Consider the following 22,291-nt stretch of genomic DNA (forward strand, 5'->3'; position numbering starts at 1 on the left):
CGATCTAAATCCTGAAAACTACTGGGCTAGCTCTTATAAAAATAAACCACTAATATTTCAGGGAACGTTGTGATTCGGTGCAGAGACGGAGTGAACAGTGAAGCCGTTAGGGCGGCAGTCGTTCTGTTTGGAGCGTCGTGACTTGATAAATAAATCAGGTTGCTAACTTTAAGCCCGGTCTGAACCGGCCCGTCTCAGCTCGACTCAAACCAGCTGATGATACACTCTAAGAAATAAATACGTAAAATAACAGAAAAGGTTGTGGCAGCTCATTTCTCGGACGTTGTCCCGTAATTAAAAACAGGAATGTTGTGTGTAGTTGCATTAAAAATAAAGAATGTTTTATGTTCTCGGTAACGCTTTACTTGGAGGCATCGACATAAGAGTGTCATGACAGTGTCATTAACACATAACACTGTAATGACACATAAACTCTAACCCTAACCATTGACTTGTCATGACAAAAACCGAATGGCACTTACTAAAAGAAACGTAATTTCATGAACTTTTGTGACTTGTTTATACCGTGTATGACACATTCATGACAGTGTCATGTCACTCTTACGTAGATACCTACTAGGAAAGTGTAAGCAAATTCTCTCATACAAAGCTGCTCAGTTAATAAGCTTCTGAAATTAAAGCGCCCATATTATGCTCATTTTCAGGTTCATAATTGTATTTAGAGGTTGTACCAGAATAGCCTTACATGGTATAATTTTCAAAAAACACCATATTTTTGTTGTACTGCACATTGCTGCAGCTCGTCTTTTCACCCTGTATGTTGAGCTCTCTGTTTTAGCTACAGAGTGAGACCTCTCAACTTCTGTAACATCTTTGTTGTCAGTCGCACATGCCCAGTAGCTAGGTAAGGACTACATGAGCTAGCTAGCTGTTTCTCTAGCTGGGAGACTTCTTCTAAACGAGGGCACACTTCACACTTAGCGTGGAATACCTGCAGAACAGGGACATGGAAGTAGTTCTATACAACTTATTTTGTAGATTAGGGTGTGTCGTAGCAGTGTTTTGCCATTTTGAACGAGCTAGCATGCTAACGGTTATCCCCCTAGGCCCCTCGTTTCGGCTAGTAACGTAGAAAGCCGTGCAGATTTTGACCAGCTCACCCAGAGACTGAAGACAGGACACGTTCAGAAACCGGATCTCACTCAGAACACCATGGATGGATTTTTTTCAAAGTTTGTATGCGTGTGGAAGCACCAGAGACACAAAATAACAACCCAAATCCCAGAAAAAGTGATTTTTTTTCATAATATGGGCACTTTAAATCTGTTCTTTAATTAATTTAAAGCTTTTTTGAACACTTTTTTGGGCGCTTTTGACTCTCGCTAATCCAAGTACTGGTTAATAATTTACGATAATGGCGTTGCGTTGTGTACAGCTACGTTATCAAGTTCTACGGACAATTTCTGTTAAAATGCACAGACATACAGTACAGGCCAAAAGTTTGGACACACCTTCTCATTCAATGCGTTTCCTTTTTATTTTCATGACTATTTACATTGTAGATTCTCACTGAAGGCATCAAAACTATGAATGAACACATATGGAATTATGTACTTAACAAAAAAGTGTGAAATAACTGAAAACATGTCTTATATTTTAGATTCTTCAAAGTAGCCACCCTTTGCTTTTGTTGATAACTCTGCAAACCCTTGGTGTTCTCTCAATGAGCTTCATGAGGTAGTCACCTGAAATGGTTTTACCTTCACAGGTGTGCCTTGTCAGGGTTAATTAGTGGAATTATTTCCCTTATTAATAAAAAAGCAAACGGTGGCTACTTTGAAGAATCTAAAATATAAGACATGTTTTCAGTTATTTCACACTTTTTTGTTAAGTACATAATTCCATATGTGTTCATTCATAGTTTTGATGCCTTCAGTGAGAATCTACAATGTAAATAGTCATGAAAATAAAAAGGAAACACATTGAATGAGAAGGTGTGTCCAAACTTTTGGCCTGTACTGTACATCTGTTAATACACAGATATTTCTTAGAGTGTAGTGTTTTAGGGGACAAAAATCTTTCGTAAACTTGATATAAACCAGGCTGCGAACTTTACAAATGAATCAAACTTCTCACTAGTGTTACAGTTCAGATCCTGGAGTGTTTTTTTTTGGGGACAATGTACTAGTGAAACACGCCCCTCGTCCTTTAGAGAGACATTGATAGACAGTTTGGTCCTTCTCCCTGTCTACCGATGCCTCTGGACCGGCATCGACCGGCCCGCTGTGTTTGACTGCCACTGCTAAGCTAATCCCCCCCCACCCCCCGAAACCTCTAAATCAGTGTCTCTTCTGATCCCCGCTGTGTGTTTGCGGCTGTTGCCTCTTCTCCCTCTGGAAAGGGCTCCAGAAGCGTTGAAAGAAGTTGTAACTCTGCTGCTGCTGCTCTTGGTTTGGATTGGGTTTCTGGTGACTCGCGGTGTGATGGATGTGATTGCTATGGTGCCGGTTTGGTTGCTCGTTGTTCTGCTTGTTGCGGCGCCGGAGAGTGAGCGACTTGTGGTAGGTCGCGGCTGAGAATGCAGATGGGCAAAGAAATAGCGTTAAAATTGAAAACATTTCTAAAAAAGGGTCCTTGCACACAGAGTCTTTTTTTAAAGGTCTCATGGCATGAAAATGTCACTTTATGAGGGTTTTTAACATTAATATGAGTTCCCCCAGCCTGCTTATGGCCCCCCAGTGGCTAGAAATGGTGATAGGTGTAAACCGAGCCCTGGGTATCCTGCTCTGCCTTTGAGAAAATGAAAACTCAGATGGACCAATCAGGAATCTTCTCCTTATGAGGTCATAAGGAGCAAGGTTACCTCCCCTCTATCTGCTTTGCCCACCCAGAGAATTTGGCCCCCCCATGAGAGAGAGAGACATCATGGCTTTCAAAGGAGCAAATTGGCAGTTGGTCAAGGCCAAGGCTAAGGTCTATATAAAAGAGACTTCAGATACAGTATTAGGGACCACTAAGGCCTATATAAAAGAGACTTCAGATACAGTATTAGGGACCACTAAGGTCTATATAAAAGAGACTTCAGATACAGTATTAGGGACCACTAAGGCCTATATAAAAGAGACTTCAGATACAGTATTAGGGACCACTAAGGCCTATATAAAAGAGACTTCAGATACAGTATTAGGGACCACTAAGGCCTATATAAAAGAGACTTCAGATACAGTATTAGGGGACCACTAAGGTCTATATAAAAGAGACTTCAGATACAGTATTAGGGGACCACTAAGGTCTATATAAAAGAGACTTCAGATACAGTATTAGGGACCACTAAGGTCTATATAAAAGAGACTTCAGATACAGTATTAGGGGACCACTAAGGTCTATATAAAAAGAGACTTCAGATACAGTATTAGGGGACCACTAAGGTCTATATAAAAGAGACTTCAGATACAGTATTAGGGGACCACTAAGGCCTATATAAAAGAGACTTCAGATACAGTATTAGGGGACCACTAAGGTCTATATAAAAGAGACTTCAGATACAGTATTAGGGACCACTAAGGCCTATATAAAAGAGACTTCAGATACAGTATTAGGGACCACTAAGGCCTATATAAAAGAGACTTCAGATACAGTATTAGGGACCACTAAGGCCTATATAAAAGAGACTTCAGATACAGTATTAGGGACCACTAAGGCCTATATAAAAGAGACTTCAGATACAGTATTAGGGGACCACTAAGGTCTATATAAAAGAGACTTCAGATACAGTATTAGGGGACCACTAAGGTCTATATAAAAGAGACTTCAGATACAGTATTAGGGACCACTAAGGTCTATATAAAAGAGACTTCAGATACAGTATTAGGGGACCACTAAGGTCTATATAAAAAGAGACTTCAGATACAGTATTAGGGGACCACTAAGGTCTATATAAAAGAGACTTCAGATACAGTATTAGGGGACCACTAAGGTCTATATAAAAAGAGACTTCAGATACAGTATTAGGGGACCACTAAGGCCTATATAAAAGAGACTTCAGATACAGTATTAGGGGACCACAATGTCTATATAAAAGAGACTTCAGATACAGTATTAGGGGACCACTAAGGTCTATATAAAAGAGACTTCAGATACAGTATTAGGGGACCACAAGGTCTATATAAAAGCATCCAAAGAGCACCATGTCATGGGACCTTTAAATTATTTCGCAAGAGAATGCAAAATGGAGGCAGTGAAGATGATTTTGTTCTCCTCTCTCTTCTTAAAAAAGAGAAAAGGAAACAGGAAATGTTGGGTCCATCCAATCCTGATATTGTTCAGAGAGCAAGGAGATTTCCATCTCCTTATCAAGGAGCTGCGGTATTATCGGTTGCAAAACAGTCTTGCTCCCACCGCGTCAAAAAGTGACGCAAAGGGTCTATTATGACCTCTCTGAAGTAAATTAAAGGGTAACAATCGGTTTTTTCAACCTATGTTCCTATGTTTTTGTGTCTAAGTGACTCTCGGGAACAACAATCTTTGACATTGGTCCAGTATTAAGTGAGATTGCTGCAGAAACAAGCTACAATGTAAGTTAATAAGGCAACTGTCCAGCTTGTATTTACCTTCACAAAAGGGCTTGTTTTGCCACGGACAGGCTCAGATTTATATTCTAAGTCAATGATAATCGTGTTTAATAGTCGTGATTTCAATATTGACCGAAAATAATCGTGATTAAGATTTTTCCCAGAATGGAGAAGCCCCCTAATGTGTACATTTGTACAGACTCTGTGTGCAAGGAGCTTAAATGGTGTACAGCGTTGTGATTGTGAATCAAATCAGTTCCTCAAACACTCACGGCTTGTGCAGGTGACTTTGGGCGTGTCCCATTGGCTGTTGGCCTGGCAGCGTATCGTGGGGGCGTGTCTCTGGATGAAGCCCTGTTTGCAGTGATAGCGGAGCAGGGTATTGATCTCGTAGCGAGGCTTCACGGCCCCGAACATGCGAGCATCCTTCACCACAGGGGGCTGCCCACATGAGACTGATGGTAGAGAACAGAAAGGGTTCACTGGGTGATGCTTACACGTACATTCGTTGATTTAAATGGCCACCTGGAGGCAGCCAAACAAGCTGTAAACACAACATTAGCCTCACATCGCCAGACCCTCCTCCACAGCGCTGCGGAGGAAGGTCTGGCGAGTCCACACAGCATTCCTGGATGGGAGGCAAAACATGCTCTGGTTTATTGGCATTTCTTTAAACCAATCACAAACGTCTTGGGCAGCGCTTAGTGTGTAGCCATGTGTGTGAATCCATGTGTGTGTGTTCATCTGTGTTTCCAAGTGTGTTTCCATGTGTGTGTCCATGCTTGTTTTCATGTGAGCGTATCCATGTGTGTAGCCATGTCTGTGTGTCCATGTGGGTGTCCATGTGTTTCCAAGTGTTTCCATGTGTGTGCATGTGTGTGTCAATGTGTTTCCAAGTGTGTTTCCATGTGTGTGCATGTGTTTCCATGTGTGTGTCCGTGTGTTTGTTCATGTGTGTGTCCATGTGTGTGTTTGTGTGTGTGTGAGTGTCCATGTGTTCCCAAGTGTGTTTCCATGTGTGTGTCCGTGTGTTTCCAAGTGTGTTTCCATGTGTGTGTCAATGGTTTTCCATGTGTGTGTCCGTGTGTTTGTTCATGTGTGTGTCCATGTGTGTGTCCGTGTGTTTGTTCATGTGTGTTTCCATATGTGTGTTTGTGTGTGTGTGTGAGTGTCCATGTGTGTGTCAATGTGTTTCCAAGTGTGTGTCTATGTGTGTATCCATACGTGTGTCCATACGTGTGTCCATGTGTGGGTGTCCATTCATGTGTGTTTCCATGTGTGTGTTTCCATGTGTGTATTTCTCTGTTTGTCCATGTGTGTGTCAATGTCTTTCCAAGTGTGTGTCTATGTGTTTCCATGTGTGTGTCAATGTGTTTCCATGTGTGTGTGTCCGTGTGTTTGTCCATGTGTGTGTCAATGTCTTTCCAAGTGTGTGTCAATGTGTTTGTCCATGTGTGTGTCAATGTCTTTCCAAGTGTGTGTCAATGTGTTTGTCCATGTGTGTGTCAATGTCTTTCCAAGTGTGTGTCTATGTGTTTGTCCATGTGTGTGTCAATGTCTTTCCAAGTGTGTGTCTATGTGTTTGTCCATGTGTGTGTCAATGTCTTTCCAAGTGTGTGTCAATGTGTTTGTCCATGTGTGTGTCCGTGTGTTTGTTCACGTGTGTGTCCATGTGTGTGTTCGTGTGTGTGTGTGTGTGTGTCCATGTGTGTGTCAATGTGTTTCCAAGTGTGTGTCTATGTGTGTATTTCTCTGTGTTTGTCCATGTGTGTGTCAATGTCTTTCCAAGTGTGTGTCTATGTGTTTGTCCATGTGTGTGTCAATGTCTTTCCAAGTGTGTGTCTATGTGTTTGTCCATGTGTGTGTCAATGTCTTTCCAAGTGTGTGTCTGTGTTTGTCCATGTGTGTGTCAATGTCTTTCCAAGTGTGTGTCAATGTGTTTGTCCATGTGTGTGTCCGTGTGTTTGTTCACGTGTGTGTCCATGTGTGTGTTTGTGTGTGTGTGTGAGTGTCCATGTGTGTGTCAATGTGTTTCCAAGTGTGTGTCTATGTGTGTATTTCTCTGTGTTTGTCCATGTGTGTGTCAATGTCTTTCCAAGTGTGTGTCTATGTGTTTGTCCATGTGTGTGTCCGTGTGTTTGTTCATGTGTGTGTCCATGTGTGTGTTTGTGTGTGTGTGTGTGAGTGTCCATGTGTGTGTCAATGTGTTTCCAAGTGTGTGTCTATGTGTGTATCCATACATGTGTCCATACGTGTGTCCATGTGTGGGTGTCCATGTGTGTGTGTGTTCATGTGTGTTTCCATGTGTGTATTTCTCTGTGTTTGTCCATGTGTGTGTCAATGTCTTTCCAAGTGTGTGTCTATGTGTTTGTCCAAGTGTGTGTCCGTGTGTTTGTTCACGTGTGCGTCCATGTGTGTGTTTGTGTTTGTGAGTGTCCATGTGTGTGTCAATGTGTTTCCAAGTGTGTGTCTATGTGTGTATCCATACGTGTGTCCATACGTGTGTCCATGTGTGGGTGTCCATGTGTGTGTGTGTTCATGTGTGTTTCCATGTGTGTGTTTCCATGTGTGTATTTCTCTGTGTTTGTCCATGTGGGTGTCAATGTCTTTCCAAGTGTGTGTCTATGTTTGTCCATGTGTGTGTCAATGTGTTTCCAAGTGTTTGTCTATGTTTGTCCATGTGTGTGTCCGTGTGTGTCTATGTTTGTGTCCATGTGTGTTTCCATGTGTCTGTTAATGTGTGTTTCCAAGTGTGTGTGTCCATGTGTGCGTAGCGTACCTGTCCCCTTCTTGCAGGTGAAAGTCAGGTGGTAGTTGCAGGGCACGTCGTTCCACTGGCCGCCCTCGTGCCAGATCATCACCACGCAGTCCTCTCCCGACTGGAAGAAGCTGTCGGGCTGGTTCGGCCTCCAGTGGTCGTATTGCTGTCAGAACACACACTTTCACTGTTTTACGTCATCGTCAAACACCCAATAAACTGCTATAAACAGAGAGTTTAGGCATTGCCTAATCACTATCAATCAATCAATCAATCAAAATTATTTATTTATAGATAAATTATATAAATTATTTATAGAGCACTTTAAAATCCAAAAGGACACAAAGTGCTTTACAGTAAAACAATAAATGAATACATGAAAGCCCTAAAATACAAAACTCACACAACCCATATAATACAAGTACAAACAAAAAATCCATACAACGAACCAATACGACCAGTATAACCAAACATGAATTGTCAATTTCAGTTTTCAAAGGCCAAAGAATAAAGATGGGTTTTAAGAAGAGACTTAAAAATAGACAGTGAAGATGCCTGTCTAATGTGCAAAGGTAAATCGTTCCACAATTTAGGAGCTGCTACAGAAAAAGCCCGGTCCCCTTTTAGCTTGCGCTTTGTTTTCGGCACAATTAGGAGCAGTTGATCGGCTGACCTGAGAGAACGGATGGGTCTGTAGGGGTGTAGCAGCTCAGAGATGTAAGGAGGGGCAAGGCCATTTTGGCCTTTAAAAGCAAATAAAAGAATCTTAAAATGGATCCTGTGATATATAGGCAGCCAACGCAGTGACGATGAAATGGGGGGTATTTACGTGTTCCAGTTAAAAGACGTGCAGCAGTGTTTTGCACCAACTGGAAACGAGCAATAGAGGACCCACTGACCCACATGTACAGTGCTTTACAGTAATCCAGCCGAGTGGTGACAACGGCGTGGATTATTGTCTCAACGTGCTGCCTGGAAAGGAATGACTTTATTTTGGCCAATTACCTCAAATGAAAAAAACTTGTTTTAACTACTAACCTGTCAAGCTTAAGATCGGGGTCAATTTTAACCCCTAAGTTAGTGACAGTTGGCTTAATATATTGACTCAAGGAACCCAAATGAGCACCAGGGGCCCCAGCGGTGCCACCAAAAAAAGTCACTTCTGTCTTACTTTCATTAAAACTTAAAAAGTTAAGTCATCCATGCCTTTATGTCATCAAGACACTTAAGTACAAAAACGAGGATTGTTACAATTTGACAGAATAATTTCAGCGACATATTTCCTTTTAGCTTCTTTCAAACTTGTCTGGTAATACCGCAAGCAATCCCTTAACATTTGCAAAGATACATGTAGTTTATCCTTTTTCCATTTGCTCTCAGCCCTGCGGCACTCACGTCTGACAACACGGGTATAATCATTTCGCCATAGTTCAACTTTAGTTTTAGATTGCCTAGTTTTCAATGGAGCCACAGAGTCTATAGCAGTTTGGCACGTGGAGTGAAACCATAAACTAAGCTCGTCTGCATAATTTTACATATAGAATTTGGTATGTCACAGTGTTGACTGAAAATAGAGGAGAACTGAGCAGCAGTGGAAGGGTTAATAATACGGCAGCGCCGTGCAGTTACGCACGGTTTAGCTGTATTACAGACAAGCACAATCTCAAATAATACTGGCATGTGGTCAGAAAACACAACATCACATATCTCTAAATTATGGATAGGCAACCCATAAGATAGGACAATATCCAGTGTGTGTCCGCGTTCATGCGTGGGGCCAGACACAGACTGCACAAGATTAAAAGAGTCAATGAGGTGTAAAAAGTCTTTTGCTAACGGGTTTTCCGGACAACGCACATGGACATTAAAATCCCCAACAATAAGGACACGATCGTATTTAGGCATAATTTCAGCCAGAAAAACAGAGGACAGTCGCGATTGCACTGTAAATCCAAACTGGGCCACTACTACATCATATTGAGAAATGTAAGATGATTTCTACATGTATCTTGTCACCTGTAAGTAGACATTTCAGGTATTGTACTTGAGCATTTCCATGTTCTGCTACTTTATATATGTCTAATCCACTACATCTCAGAAGTAAATATTGTAGTTTTTACGGCACTGCATTTATCTGACAGCTTTAGTTACTTTTCAGATGACTCTTGCTGTCCTAAATCATGATTTAGTGTATCAAAGGACAATGTGAAAGGTGTCTCTGGTAATGATGAAGCTATCAGCTGAATCTCAAGCTACTTTTCTTTGCAGATGACAGTGTTTCCTCCCCTTCATGTCCAGTGAAAATCACCTATCTCCAGATGTGTTGATGTTGAATGTTTGTGATAAACTGAAGGAAGTGCTCCTTTATGTGTTGAGAAATTTCCCTTTTTATTAGGCTAAATAAAGTATTTAAAAAGCCTCTTGCATCACCGCCACAAAGCTGAAAACAGGGCTGTCATTTTGAGAACTTCATTATGAATTCTACAAATATCCTGCCACGATGAAACCCCCACGTCTCCCCCCTGATGGAACGGCGCTCACCCAACATGTGGCTGGATGTAATTCCCAGAAAGAGCAGACAGTGGTGCTGCTGGGACAACCCAGCTCCACAGACCTGAACAAACCTTCCTGCAGTTTACATGCTGCAGGAAATCCACACATTAGCCGCTTCACGTTGTTGTAAAACAAGTCCAGAAGAAAATGCACATATGAGGCTGCACAAAACCTGCGCTCTACTGAACGTCTAAAACTTAGGGTGTGCCTCTCTTCTGAATGATAACACATTACAGCAGCAGAGTCTCTCCAGGATCGCGTTTCAGGCCTGGGCTTTGCAATAATGCAGCTCACGTGCTGCTACAGCTGAGCGTTCCCCGCAGACGCACAAACAATGTGTGTGAGAATATGTCGTCAGGACTTAATAACTCAGATGAGTGCAGCGCTGGGTCAGGAGATAAGGCGCTGCAACACGACCAGTTTCTGCTTTATTTCAACTAAACAGCATAACAAGAGTGAAGCTCCCATTAAATTGAATGAACTCCCTCTTTTCATGTATTTTAAAAGATGTCAAACCCCTCAATCGTCAAAGGAAAAGTTAAACAGGGGCAACTAAATAATAATAGTAATATATATATATATATACACACACACAGTATATAGTAGAGCTGGGCGATATGGAGAAAATCAAATAGCGCGATATATTTTGACCAAAATACGTACATGGATGTCGATATTGTTGGGTTGACTATTGGTGCTTTCACAAAATATGAACACAATGGAAGTTTTGATGAATAATCACCAATAATGTGGATACAATGACTGAGTGGGTTACAATAATAGAACAGCTAGAGCAGTCTGGTAAGTTTAGAAAATGACATCACTTTACTGTAATGCAGCCGTTAAAGCCAGGAGAAGACAACACTAATATATCACGATATCCAAAATGTAAGACACCATCTAGCCTCATATATCGATGTCGATATGATATCTATATATTATTGCATCCATCCATCCATTCATATATATATCTAACTATCCATCCATCCATCAATCCATATAGCCATCTAACTATCCATCCATATATCTAACTATCCATCCATCCATCCATATATCTATCAAACTATCCATCCAGCCATATATCCATCTAACTATCCATCCATCTATATATCCATCTAACCATCCATCCATATATCTATCAAACTATCCATCCAGCCATATATCCATCCATATATCCATCCATGTTCAGACCTAATGGTTATAACCTGATAAAGCCTGATATTTGGTCAATTGTCTCACCATCGGCTTGCCATCCGTCCACCTGAAGTCTCTCTCGAACATCTTGTCGTTGAGGCCGAGCCACTGGTAGTCGTTGCCCAGACCTGCAGAGGGAAACACATCACGCTCTCACTTTGAGTTTGTCAGGTTAACTCAGAATGCAGCCAGCAAACAGAGCTAACGCTTGGATTATCACTATGCTAAGGTCTGGAGAGGACTGGGGAGAGACAGAGTGTGATAGAAAGAGAGAGAGAGTAGGAGAGGTGAATAACCAAGTCAACATAATCGAGTGTGAAGAAACGAGAGAGCAGAAATCAGAGGAAAACGTTCCGGCTGAATGGCACGAGTCCATTTCATCTCCCCAGTAAACAGAGAGACAGTTTACATGTTGCTCAACTCAGCTTTGCCTGTTTATGGAAACTTTCTGTTTATTAAAAGACTTTATTTTATCTTACTAACATTCTTATTGGATTACAGCGCAGGTTTGCGTGGCTTCTTTCCAAACGGGGAGTTTTCTTAAAAAGTGCACGACCGGCCTATAAAACAAACAGCAATGCTTTTACAGGCCAAGTTGCTTCAAAGAGTTTAGTTTATCAATGAAAGATCAACAAAGTGGTGGACCGGCCAGCAGAGCGGCATTGAGCCACGTTGCAAGCCAGCTAAAAACAGGAACTGTCGTTTCAAATGCGGCTGTTCTTTTGCTTCATCTGCTGATGCATTGGACGAGTTAAACAGTTAACGCTGATGTCAGAGGATCCACAATTTCTAGCAGAGACGCTGACACCACTGGCTAAGTTTAGATGCACATAATATTTTGTTTTTGGCCCTTAATCCGAAAAAGACAATATTCCGACTAAGTTGTTTACATGGCTAATGAAAGTGAATATTCCACTAATATACCCTCCCTCTTTCATTCCCTCAACCAGCTTCTTGAAGAGCTCGGCTCATATCCAAAGGCCTGTTGATATCCCAGTCTTTGATAATGTTTAAAGGTAGCGGAGTTTCTCCTTCTTCTCTTTTGGCCTTGCAGCTCTACCACAGCCCTGCAAAACTGCTGGCTGGTTGGTTTGTGTCCAGTAACCATAGCAACGCCCAGAGCTGACCGTAAGCAAGGGGGTTAAGCCTCTCTCCACAACGCGTAGCTCCTATTGCGCTATTTTGATGCTAACAAGCACTCACCCGCCGTTACCGACCCATTGACTCCCATTCATTTTGGCGTCACTTTGACAGAGAATAACTTTACATCTGAAGCGTTTAAAGACTATTTGTTCGTTGTTTATTTCTAAAGAAACACAACAATGTATAAAAGGCTCCATTACCTTGTAGCTCACGATATGGCTCCGTAGCAGACGCTTTTATAAAAATAGGCTAACGATTGGGTCATAACCACGAGACTTACTGTCACACAGTAGAGGAATTACCGTATAGTACAGGAGAAGTTCACAGGCAGTTTGGACTTCCATTAGCTGTTTAGGTTTAATGACTAATGTTAACTAGCATGTTAGTGATCAGTAATTAGCCTGTGTCTATGTTATCTCCTTACATATACCTACACTCTCCGTCTCTGTAAGATTGGGAATGATTGAGATTTCTCTCGGCACAGCTACCAGAAGACTTCACACTTTCAGACACGTTGCTCACGTCACATCTACGTCTTGCTTTTTTTGGTAACTCTGCAAACCCTTGGTGTTCTCTCAATGAGCTTCATGAGGTAGTCACCTGAAATGGTTTTACCTTCACAGGTGTGCTTTTTCAGGGTTAATTAGTGGAAGTTTTTCCCTTATTAATAAAAAAGCAAAGGGTGGCTACCTTGAAGAATCTAAAATATAAGACATGTTTTCAGTTATTTCACACTTTTTTGTTAAGTACATAATTCCATATGTGTTCATTCATAGTTTTGATGCCTTCAGTGAGAATCTACAATGTAAATAGTCATGAAAATAAAAAGGAAACGCATTGAATGAGAAGGTGTGTCCAAACTTTTGGCCTGTACTGTATATGACCAAAGAATGTCTCTAAAACCTGAATAATACCGACATGTCTTATTAGAAATATCCAAATGGAATAAGCTGTTTACATGACCTGTATCAAATTCAGGATATTGTCTTGAATACTTGTGTGCATGTAAACCGCCATAACGACAACGCAATAGTTAAAATGTCCCATGGTGGACTTACGGTTGACGAAGAGCTGCTCCTCCTGCGACAGGATGCTGGCCAGGTGGGAGCCGTGCGTCCGGCACTCCCTCTCGGCGGCGTCCCACGTCCGGCGGTGGGAGAAGTACTTGTAGCAGTGGGACTGGAACTTCTGCCAGCCGAACCCACAGACCTCAGTGTCTGCAGGGAGGAGGAAAACGTTCAGCGTCAAAGAACATCCCAAACAAAAGTACAAATATTGTTGATTATAAAGAGAAAGACAGAGAGAGAGAGAGAGAGAGAGAGAGAGACAGACAGGGAGAGAGAGAGAGAGAGAGGGAGAGAGAGAGGGAGACAGAGTGTCAAAGAACTTACAAACTTAAGTACAAATATTGTTGATTATAAAGAGAAAGACAGAGAGAGAGAGAGAGAGAGAAAGACAGAGGGAGAGAGAGAGAGAGACAGAGGGAGAGAGAGACATACAGAGGGAGAGACAGAGGGAGAGAGACAGACAGAGGGAAAGAGAGAGAGAGAGACAGAGTTGAGGTCCAGCTGGGGGATAAAGGCCTCTCACTGATTTCTTTATGACTTGAAGCCATGATATAATCAGCTCTGTGCTTTGTTAGCCTCAGTAAACAATGGCTGTTTTGTGTCAGTGGCTTCAGAATATGAAGCGAGCCAATGGAGACGTAACCATCATCAGCCTCATCTTTAATAAGTGGGCCAGGTGGAGGGTCAGGTGAGGCCTCCACAGCTTTCACTCACGACTCAAAGTACTCGGTACTCAGAGTCAGCCGAGGACGGAGAGCCAGCCTTAACCAGTGGTTGCAATGTAACTAAGTACATGTACTCAAGAACTGTACTTGTAAGTCAAAATGTTAAAGGTACTTGTACTTTACTTGAGTCTGTTTCTTTTCATGCCACTTTCTACTTCTACTAAGTCTCAATAAAGAGACAAGCATGCATTGTTTGACAGAAGCCTCTAGCACCGACTGACTTTCATTATAAGTCTGTTTGATGTAACTAAGTACATTTACTCCAGTAATGTACTTCAGTCCAAATGTTGATGTACTTGTACTTTACTTGACTCTTTTCTTTTCATGCCACTTTCTACTTCTACTCCGCTACATTTCAGAGAGAAATATTGGACTTTTTACTCCACTACATTCATCTGTTCCAGCTTTAGTTACTAGTTACTTTAGTTACTCCTCTACATTCATCTGTTCCAGCTTTAGTTACTAGTTACTTTAGTTACTCCTCTACATTCATCTGTTCCAGCTTTAGTTACTAGTTACTTTAGTTACTCCGCTACATTCATCTGTTCCAGCTTTAGTTACTAGTTACTTTAGTTACTCCCCTACATTCATCTGTTCCAGCTTTAGTTACTAGTTACTTTAGTTACTCCTCTACATTCATCTGGTACAGCTTTAGTTACTAGTCCAGCTGAGATGATCAGACCATTAAACACACAACTGGTTGGATCCTTTACTCTTTCTACAATGGGGATTTTTCTGCTTTTAGTACTTTTACTTTTGCCTTTAACTACATTTTCCTGATGATACTTACAGACTTTAACTTAAGTAACATTATCAATGCAGGACTTTCACTATGAATGCTTCCTTCCCCACTGGCCTAATCACAGAACATGAAGGAGAGGTTGACTAAGTCCGAGGCAGTATTTATCCCTGAGTCAATGCCACACAGCTGCAAAAGCTTTCTGACAAAGAATAATAGAGCAATTATCTGTTTTTTCCTCTCTCTCCATCTTTCCACTGGCAGAAAGCTACGAGAGGACAGCTGTGTCCGTCTCCGGGCTGCATGTAGGACTGGGCAAAATAAACGCGATAATAAATAGCGAGTTAACACAAATTCTGTTTAACGCCACTCATTCATACGTTAAACGTTCTGTGATTTATGCCTCGGGTTGCTCCGTAGTTTTGGGGAAACCAGGAAGCGATGCAGCAGTGATGTCGTAGATAGCTAGCAGAAACATCAGACTCGTGTGTTTTGAGGCAGGTGTGAGAGTCCCGTAGACAGTGTTGTGCCTGAACGCGTTCATTGAACGAAAGTTCGTGAACTCGTTCATATTTTGGCGCGAACGTGAACTGAACGTACCGTGTTCCTGCCTGATGAACGTTACCGTGAACTCCTTCATTCTGGTGTCTGTGAACGCCACGCTCTCTCAGTTTAACTTCGTCCAATAGGGCGCCAGATTTCTACAGAGCCTCCCAGGTGAAAACCAGGCTAACACACACTGTAAACAGGCCTTCATATGTAGTGGAAAAGTTCATTTTTGGAACAGTGAACTTAGTTCAAAATGTTGAAGTATGAAATATGAACTGAACCAGTTCATTTTAAAATTTGTGAACTGAACTTTGAACTACAGTACAGGCCAAAAGTTTGGACACACCTTCTCATTCAATGTGTTTCCTTTTATTTTCATGACTATTTACATTGTAGATTCTCACTGAAGGCATCAAAACTATGAATGAACACATATGGAATTATGTACTTAACAAAAATGTGTGAAATAACTGAAAACATGTCTTATATTTTAGATTCTTCAAAGTAGCCACCCTTTGCTTTTTTTGATAACTCTGCAAACCCTTGGTGTTCTCTCAATGAGCTTCATGAGGTAGTCACCTGAAATGGTTTTACCTTCACAGGTGTGCTTTGTCAGGGTTAATTAGTGGAATTATTTACCTTATTAATAAAAAAGCAAAGGGTGGCTACTTTGAAGAATCTAAAATATAAGACATGTTTTCAGTTATTTCACACTTTTTTGTTAAGTACATAATCCCATATGTGTTCATTCATAGTTTTGATGCCTTCAGTGAGAATCTACAATGTAAATAGTCATGAAAATAAAAAGGAAACGCATTGAATGAGAAGGTGTGTCCAAACTTTTTGGCCTGTACTGTAAGTATATAAAATGCATAAAGCTTTCTTCCCTGTTGGATTGATAAAATGTGTGTTTACTAGTGCTGTCAGTTAAACGTGTTATTAACGGTGTTAACGCAAACCCATTTTAACGGTGTCAATTTTTTTATTGCGAGATTAATGTTCTTTTTGGGCATAGCAAACTTTGTAGTTTTTTTCACATGCTGTTGCATCAACTAGTAACGTTGATGCAAACTACAACACCACACCGGATCTAGCTAGACCGGAAACACAACAACAGGCACGCCACACACACTGGTTTGGGCTCGCGAGCCGGCCAAAGATTTGCAGGCTAACGTTACGTTTTGAGTGGATGGCGAGCGCGAAACGCCGAAATGGACACCAATAAGATTCTGAATGGAAAGTTTACTTTTAAAAAGTTGCCAAATGGTTCCATCGACAAGACCAGTGATCTGTGTGTGTTTTGTGGTTGTGAACTGAGCTAGTCTGAAGACAAAAGCACAAAGCAAGCAGATCCACTTTTCCATATTGATAAGAGCATTAAAATGAGAAAAAAAATAATGGGACAAGAAGAAATCAAGGGACATTTAGAATAGATAAAAATGTGCAATTAATTGCGAGTTAACTATGACATTAATGTGATTAAAAGTTTAAGAAATAGCTAAATAAAAGTTCACTGAGAAAACACTTCCAACAAAGCTTTAACAATTCATTTTTTACTACTTTAGAAATAATAGCCTGACTATTAAATCAGTTAGTAAAAGCAACAGAACGGACACTAAATCAGCCATTAGTTCAGTGTTACGACTTAACACTTAAAATAACAACCAAACCTCACCATGAAAAAATAAGTAACGTGACCTTATCACGTCACGTCTTATAACATCTTACTGCTGCTCAAAGAATATTCAGAGAGACATCTTTAACTCCCTAAAACTTCATGGAAACGTTAATCCTTGGGAGTCTGCAGCTTGTACGGCTGAACTTTGATTAGTTGCTGAGTAATGGCAGGAATATTGGACGAGAAGCTGGAGTTGATCTGCAGAGGAGCCAACGCCCAGCGCTGGAAGACCGCTGAGCACTAAAAGATGGTCATGACTCACGGCTACACGCTGGATTCCCCTGCACGTGTTCACGCATTTATTTTATACATTTATTATTAAAGGTCCCATGACATGCTACTCTTTGGATGCTTTTATATAGACCTTAGTGGTCCCCTAATACTGAATCTGAAGTCTCTTTTATATAGACCTTAGTGGTCCCCTAATACTGTATCTGAAGTCTCTTTTATATAGACCTTAGTGGTCCCCCTAATACTGTATCTGAAGTCTCTTTTATATAGACCTTAGTGGTCCCCTAATACTGTATCTGAAGTCTCTTTTATATAGACCTTAGTGGTCCCCTAATACTGTATCTGAAGTCTCTTTTATATAGACCTTAGTGGTCCCCTAATACTGTATCTGAAGTCTCTTTTATATAGACCTTAGTGGTCCCCTAATACTGTATCTGAAGTCTCTTTTATATAGACCTTAGTGGTCCCCTAATACTGGATCTGAAGTCTCTTTTATATTGACCTTAGTGGTCCCCTAATACTGGATCTGAAGTCTCTTTTATATTGACCTTAGTGGTCCCCTAATACTGGATCTGAAGTCTCTTTTATATAGACCTTAGTGGTCCCCTAATACTGTATCTGAAGTCTCTTTTATATAGACCTTAGTGGTCCCTTAATACTGTATCTGAGTGTGTGGCCTTGACCAACTGCCACTTTGCTCGTTTGAAAGCCATGATGTCTCTCTCTCTCATGGGGGGGCCAAATTCTCTGGGAGGGCAAAGCAGAGAAAGGGGAGGTAACCTTGCTCCTTATGACCTCATAAGGAGAAGATTCCTGATTGGTCCATCTGAGCTTTAATTTTCTCAAAGGCAGAGCAGGATACCCAGGGCTCGGTTTACACCTATCACCATTTCTAACCACTGGGGGGCCATAGGCAGGCTGGGGGAACTCATATTAATGTTAAAAACCCTCATAAAGTGAAATGTTCATGCCATTGGACCTTTAACTTGGGTCTTATTTTTTGTTGTTGTAGCTTTGATAATTAGATGTGCGACAAATGATGAGACACCAGCAGTCATAGCTGGAGGAAAACTTATTTTGGAAGAGAAACCGAAGCTGAACCTGTCCGTTGTAAGCATCTGTGTTATGATAGGTCTTTTGCGAAGTGGATGTCGTTAGTGAAGAGGCGGTGTGTGAGACGGTGATTTAACGCGGTCCCTTGCAGGTGTGCATGAGAGTGCAGCAGAAAAACTAGTAGTAGTATGGAAACTCTTAGCTAGCCTGGCTCCGCCCTCCTACGTACTTCCGCTCAATTTTCATTTTCCTTCAGTACTCCTTCTGGGTCTGCGGTATATTTTTGGGTTTTCTCCAGTCAAATCTTTACCGGTAGATTCAGCGAACAGAGGGAGTGGCTGAGAACAATGACGTTGAGGTTGTACACTAGTTTGAGTTGTCGTTCTGTAATGGCGGCGGAGAAATATGAGAGCGAAGCCATTCGGTCCGTTGTGGCAACGCTGCCGAAAAACCAGAAGTTAAAGCCCGAGCATGAACAATCTTTGCTGAGTTGTGTTGGTGGCCATGATGTTGTGGCCCTCCTCCCCCACGGGGTTCGGGAACAGTTTGATTTTCCAGCTCGCTCCGTTAGCGGTGAAGGAGTGGGCTAAGGCTAACGCTAGCGATGCTAAGCCGACGTCACGACCAAACGTTAGCCATTGGTTATGGCAGATCCAGAGTGGCTCTGGGCAGATCCAATAGTTTTGAACTTCAACAGAGTACCCGCCTTCAAGGACAACTACTACATCAAAAATGCCACAAGCTTATGCATTTGAAAGAGAAAAATATGCTAGTTATGGTAAATATGGTAATCAGGAAATAGGGATGCACCGAATCCAGGATTCGGCCGACTATTGGGCTTTTTGATGGGAGTTCGGTTTCTGCCAAACCTTAGAATTTTTTTCCACCGAACTGAACCCTACGCTTGCACTCCGCTGGTCTCCGTAGTGACGGCGCCGTTGATTACGGGAAGGTGTTTACGTAGGTGGAGAGTTCAACGCAGCAGGCTGTGAGAAAGTGGACATTACAATTGGGCTGTTACGTCTGGTCTGAAACATCTGGAAGAATACCAGTTGTGCACGAAGGAATCTCCAGACAGAAGCCAGAATGCAGCAACTTCAGGTACAGCAAAGGAAGGACAGTCCCTGTTTACTTCATTCATGTGTTTACTGGGTTCATGGACTGAGGATGGGAGGAGGAGTCAGCACAATCTTAACCAGTGGATTCGGTATTTGGCTGAACCCCAAAAATCTGGATTCGGTGCGTCCCTATCAGGAATATAGCAGTAGGCAACTGCGTGTGATTACTCGGTGGAGCTGACCTTGTTCACAGAGCTCTCCGGAGTAGCTGGGCAGGCAGACACAGGTGAAGGAGCCGACTCCGTCCAGACAGGTGGCTCCGTTCAGACAGGGGTTAGACTGGCACTCATCCACATCTGGAAACACACACACACACACACACACACACACACACACACACACACACACACACACACACACACCTGTCAGTACGGGGTCAATGTGGTTTTGTTTAATGAAGACAACATAGCTCTGTGAGTGTGTGTGTGTGTACCTGTTTCACAGTGCTGCCCGGCGTATCCAGGTGCACAGAAGCAGATATTTTGGGCTTTTCTTTTGAAGCAGGAGCCTCCGTTCTGACACACACTGCTCGAGCATGGCAGGAAATCTACACAAATGGACCAAAGCAAGTGGAAATCCTTTAGTTAGTTAATCCTACTAGTTGTCTCTACCCGTTCACTACGGGACAGATATTTGGCCTCTCTATCGGCAACATTTCAGCCAGGCAGGCGGGAAAGTAAACTAGTAACTGTCATGTTTACAGAGCTAAAGCTCAGGAACAAACCAACAACCGTGACGATTTTGTCGACTAATCGATTAGTTGATTCAATTGACAGAGCTGTGCGCTTTGAGAGGTGGTTAAGACTAGAAAAGCACAATATAAATGTAGTTAATTAACCCTCTGTAAAACTGAGTTTCTCCACAATTAATCCTGCAAAAGCACCACTTTAAATCTTGTGTTTACCATGAATGTGCTCAGAAGTTTCTTGGAAATGAGTAATTAAGCATGAATAAGCATAAAAAATGACTAATGGACTAAAGAAATCTTAGTCGACTAAGACCAAAACGACCGATTAGTCGACTAATCGACTAAGAGCAACCCTAGTTCACGTACCTCCGACGTTCGCAGTGCTCGCCTCCACAGAATAAGCCGAGAACGTGTCGCTCTCCGGTTGCTCTGTGGCGAGGGTTTCGTCCGGCATCTGAGGCGGCGACTCCGGCAGAATAGGTGCCAACTCTTTGTCATAGTCCACAAACTCCTCCTCCGGTAGGGGCGTGGCAGCGGGGTCAGGGATCAGAGCCCACTGCGGGACGGAGCGGGTGTCGTGGTCGAAAGTGTACAAGGGCAAAGTGGTGGAGAGGGTCGTCTGGCTTACGGGCCGCGGGGAGCTTGAGGTGGACTGCTCAGTCTGTTCTCCGCGAAGCTCTGCGATAAGAGCGGGATCTTTCTCATCCGTGGCACTAAAGGGATATTTTGGTGTGCTTGGTTCTGAGGTTGTGTCTGCAGTGAGCGTGGTTTGGTGTCCAAAAGCCACAGCTGCCACATCTGGTGAAACAGTAACAGTGACCTCTCTGGGATGGCCAACCGGAGCGCCCCGATCCCCAGAAACCTCACCCTGTCCGGACAGCTGCTCCGCACCCGAGTCTGCACCTGTGACCGGGTCGACCGCCGGTAAAACTAGAGGCACTTCTGTGTCCGTTGCGCTCGCCGAAGTTTGAGGCCGCTGGGTGTGACGGGTGGAATAAACCGGCCGCGGCGTAGGGGTTAACCCGGGCGTCTCTGCCGGGCCTTGTCCCGATCCCGAAACTTCGTCTTCCCCAGAGCCGGACGCCTCAAAGTCTTCTGTTTGCACTTGCGCGGTGGTTTCCTGGGACTCGGGTAGGACGGTTGGAAGCTCGGTCCCGCCAATTTCTGTCTCGTCGGTCACGACGAAGAAGCCTGATTGGCCGCCTGTAGCCTCGTGGCTCGCAGAGCCTTCCGTGTCCTCGTCGGAGAAAGCCGAGTCCGATGGGGACGAGACATAAGGTACATGGGGGGTCGTCGTTGCCGTCCGATCACCTGGTTCTTGAGATCTTACTGGCTCTGAGGTAGTGAAGACATCAACGCCCAGGTCTGTTACTACGTCCGGGTTCGTGTCTGCAGGATGAGGGACTTTGTTACTTGTCTCCTCTGTGGGTGTCTCTTTCTCTGGTGTCTCCTCTGTGTGGGTTTCTATGACACCGTAGTCAAAGGGAGTCGCGCTCTCCTTCTCCGTCTCTTCTTCCTTTTCTTCCAACTCATCTACCCGAACAGGTGTGGCAGTCTCAAACTGATCTCCTCGGGCTTCCTCCGGCAGCTCCGACTCCAATGTCACCTGGATCAGAAAAGTATAGTAGTTTATTACTGTATACCTTGGGTCCTACTTTTGTAGGCTTGGACATCATTCTTATCTGTTAAAGCGCCCATATTATGCTCATTTTCAGGTTCATAATTGTATTTTGAGGATGTACATGGTTGTAGTTTTCAAAAAACGCAATATTTTTTGTTGTACTGCACATTGCTGCAGCTCCTCTTTTCACCCTGTGCTCAGGTCTCTGTTTTAGCTACAGAGTGAGACCTCTTTTCTTCTGTACTATCTTTGATTGTACTCGCACATGCTCAGTAGCTCAGATGTAGATCATGTCAGCTAGCTCCATAGACAGTAAAAGAAAGGCTGTTTCTCCAACTTCAGTCAGTTCCAAGGCAGGATCAGCTGGGAGACTTCTTCTAAACCAGGGAGCACATGGAAGTAGTTCTTTTGGAGATTATGGTGAACTAGTGTGTGTTGTAGCAGTGCTTTGCCATTGAGAACGAGGTAGCATGCTAGCGCTAGCATGCTAACGGTTGCGGTTAGCCAGCTCGTTTCGGCCAAGGGGGTAAGCTTCGCTTCAGAACTCGAACCTCCGATGGCGCCATTTTGTTGCTACGAAGCGATCACCTCTTGTTAGCATTACACTGACCGCCTTTTTTTTTTACGTCACTTGACTGCAAA

General features: G+C 42.8%; 1 protein-coding gene across 1 annotated transcript in view; it reads right to left on the reverse strand.

The window, feature by feature from the left end:
- Positions 1–1,965: 1,965 nt before the first annotated feature.
- The window catches only part of vcanb (versican b), a 62,698-nt gene continuing 42,372 nt past the window's right edge, over positions 1,966–22,291 (reverse strand). The window contains exons 10-17 of the mRNA XM_028600881.1: positions 20,395–21,634; positions 19,774–19,887; positions 19,523–19,636; positions 13,239–13,397; positions 11,083–11,165; positions 7,312–7,456; positions 4,805–4,987; positions 1,966–2,533 (exon numbers count right to left, since the gene is read on the reverse strand). Of these exons, the coding sequence (XP_028456682.1) occupies positions 2,301–2,533; positions 4,805–4,987; positions 7,312–7,456; positions 11,083–11,165; positions 13,239–13,397; positions 19,523–19,636; positions 19,774–19,887; positions 20,395–21,634 (2,271 nt within the window). The 3' untranslated portion in view covers positions 1,966–2,300. The remainder of the gene's footprint in view (positions 2,534–4,804; positions 4,988–7,311; positions 7,457–11,082; positions 11,166–13,238; positions 13,398–19,522; positions 19,637–19,773; positions 19,888–20,394; positions 21,635–22,291) is intronic.

The sequence above is a fragment of the Perca flavescens genome, chromosome 16 (assembly GCF_004354835.1).
Source record: "Perca flavescens isolate YP-PL-M2 chromosome 16, PFLA_1.0, whole genome shotgun sequence".
In the NCBI taxonomy this organism is placed as follows: Eukaryota; Metazoa; Chordata; class Actinopteri; order Perciformes; family Percidae; genus Perca; species Perca flavescens.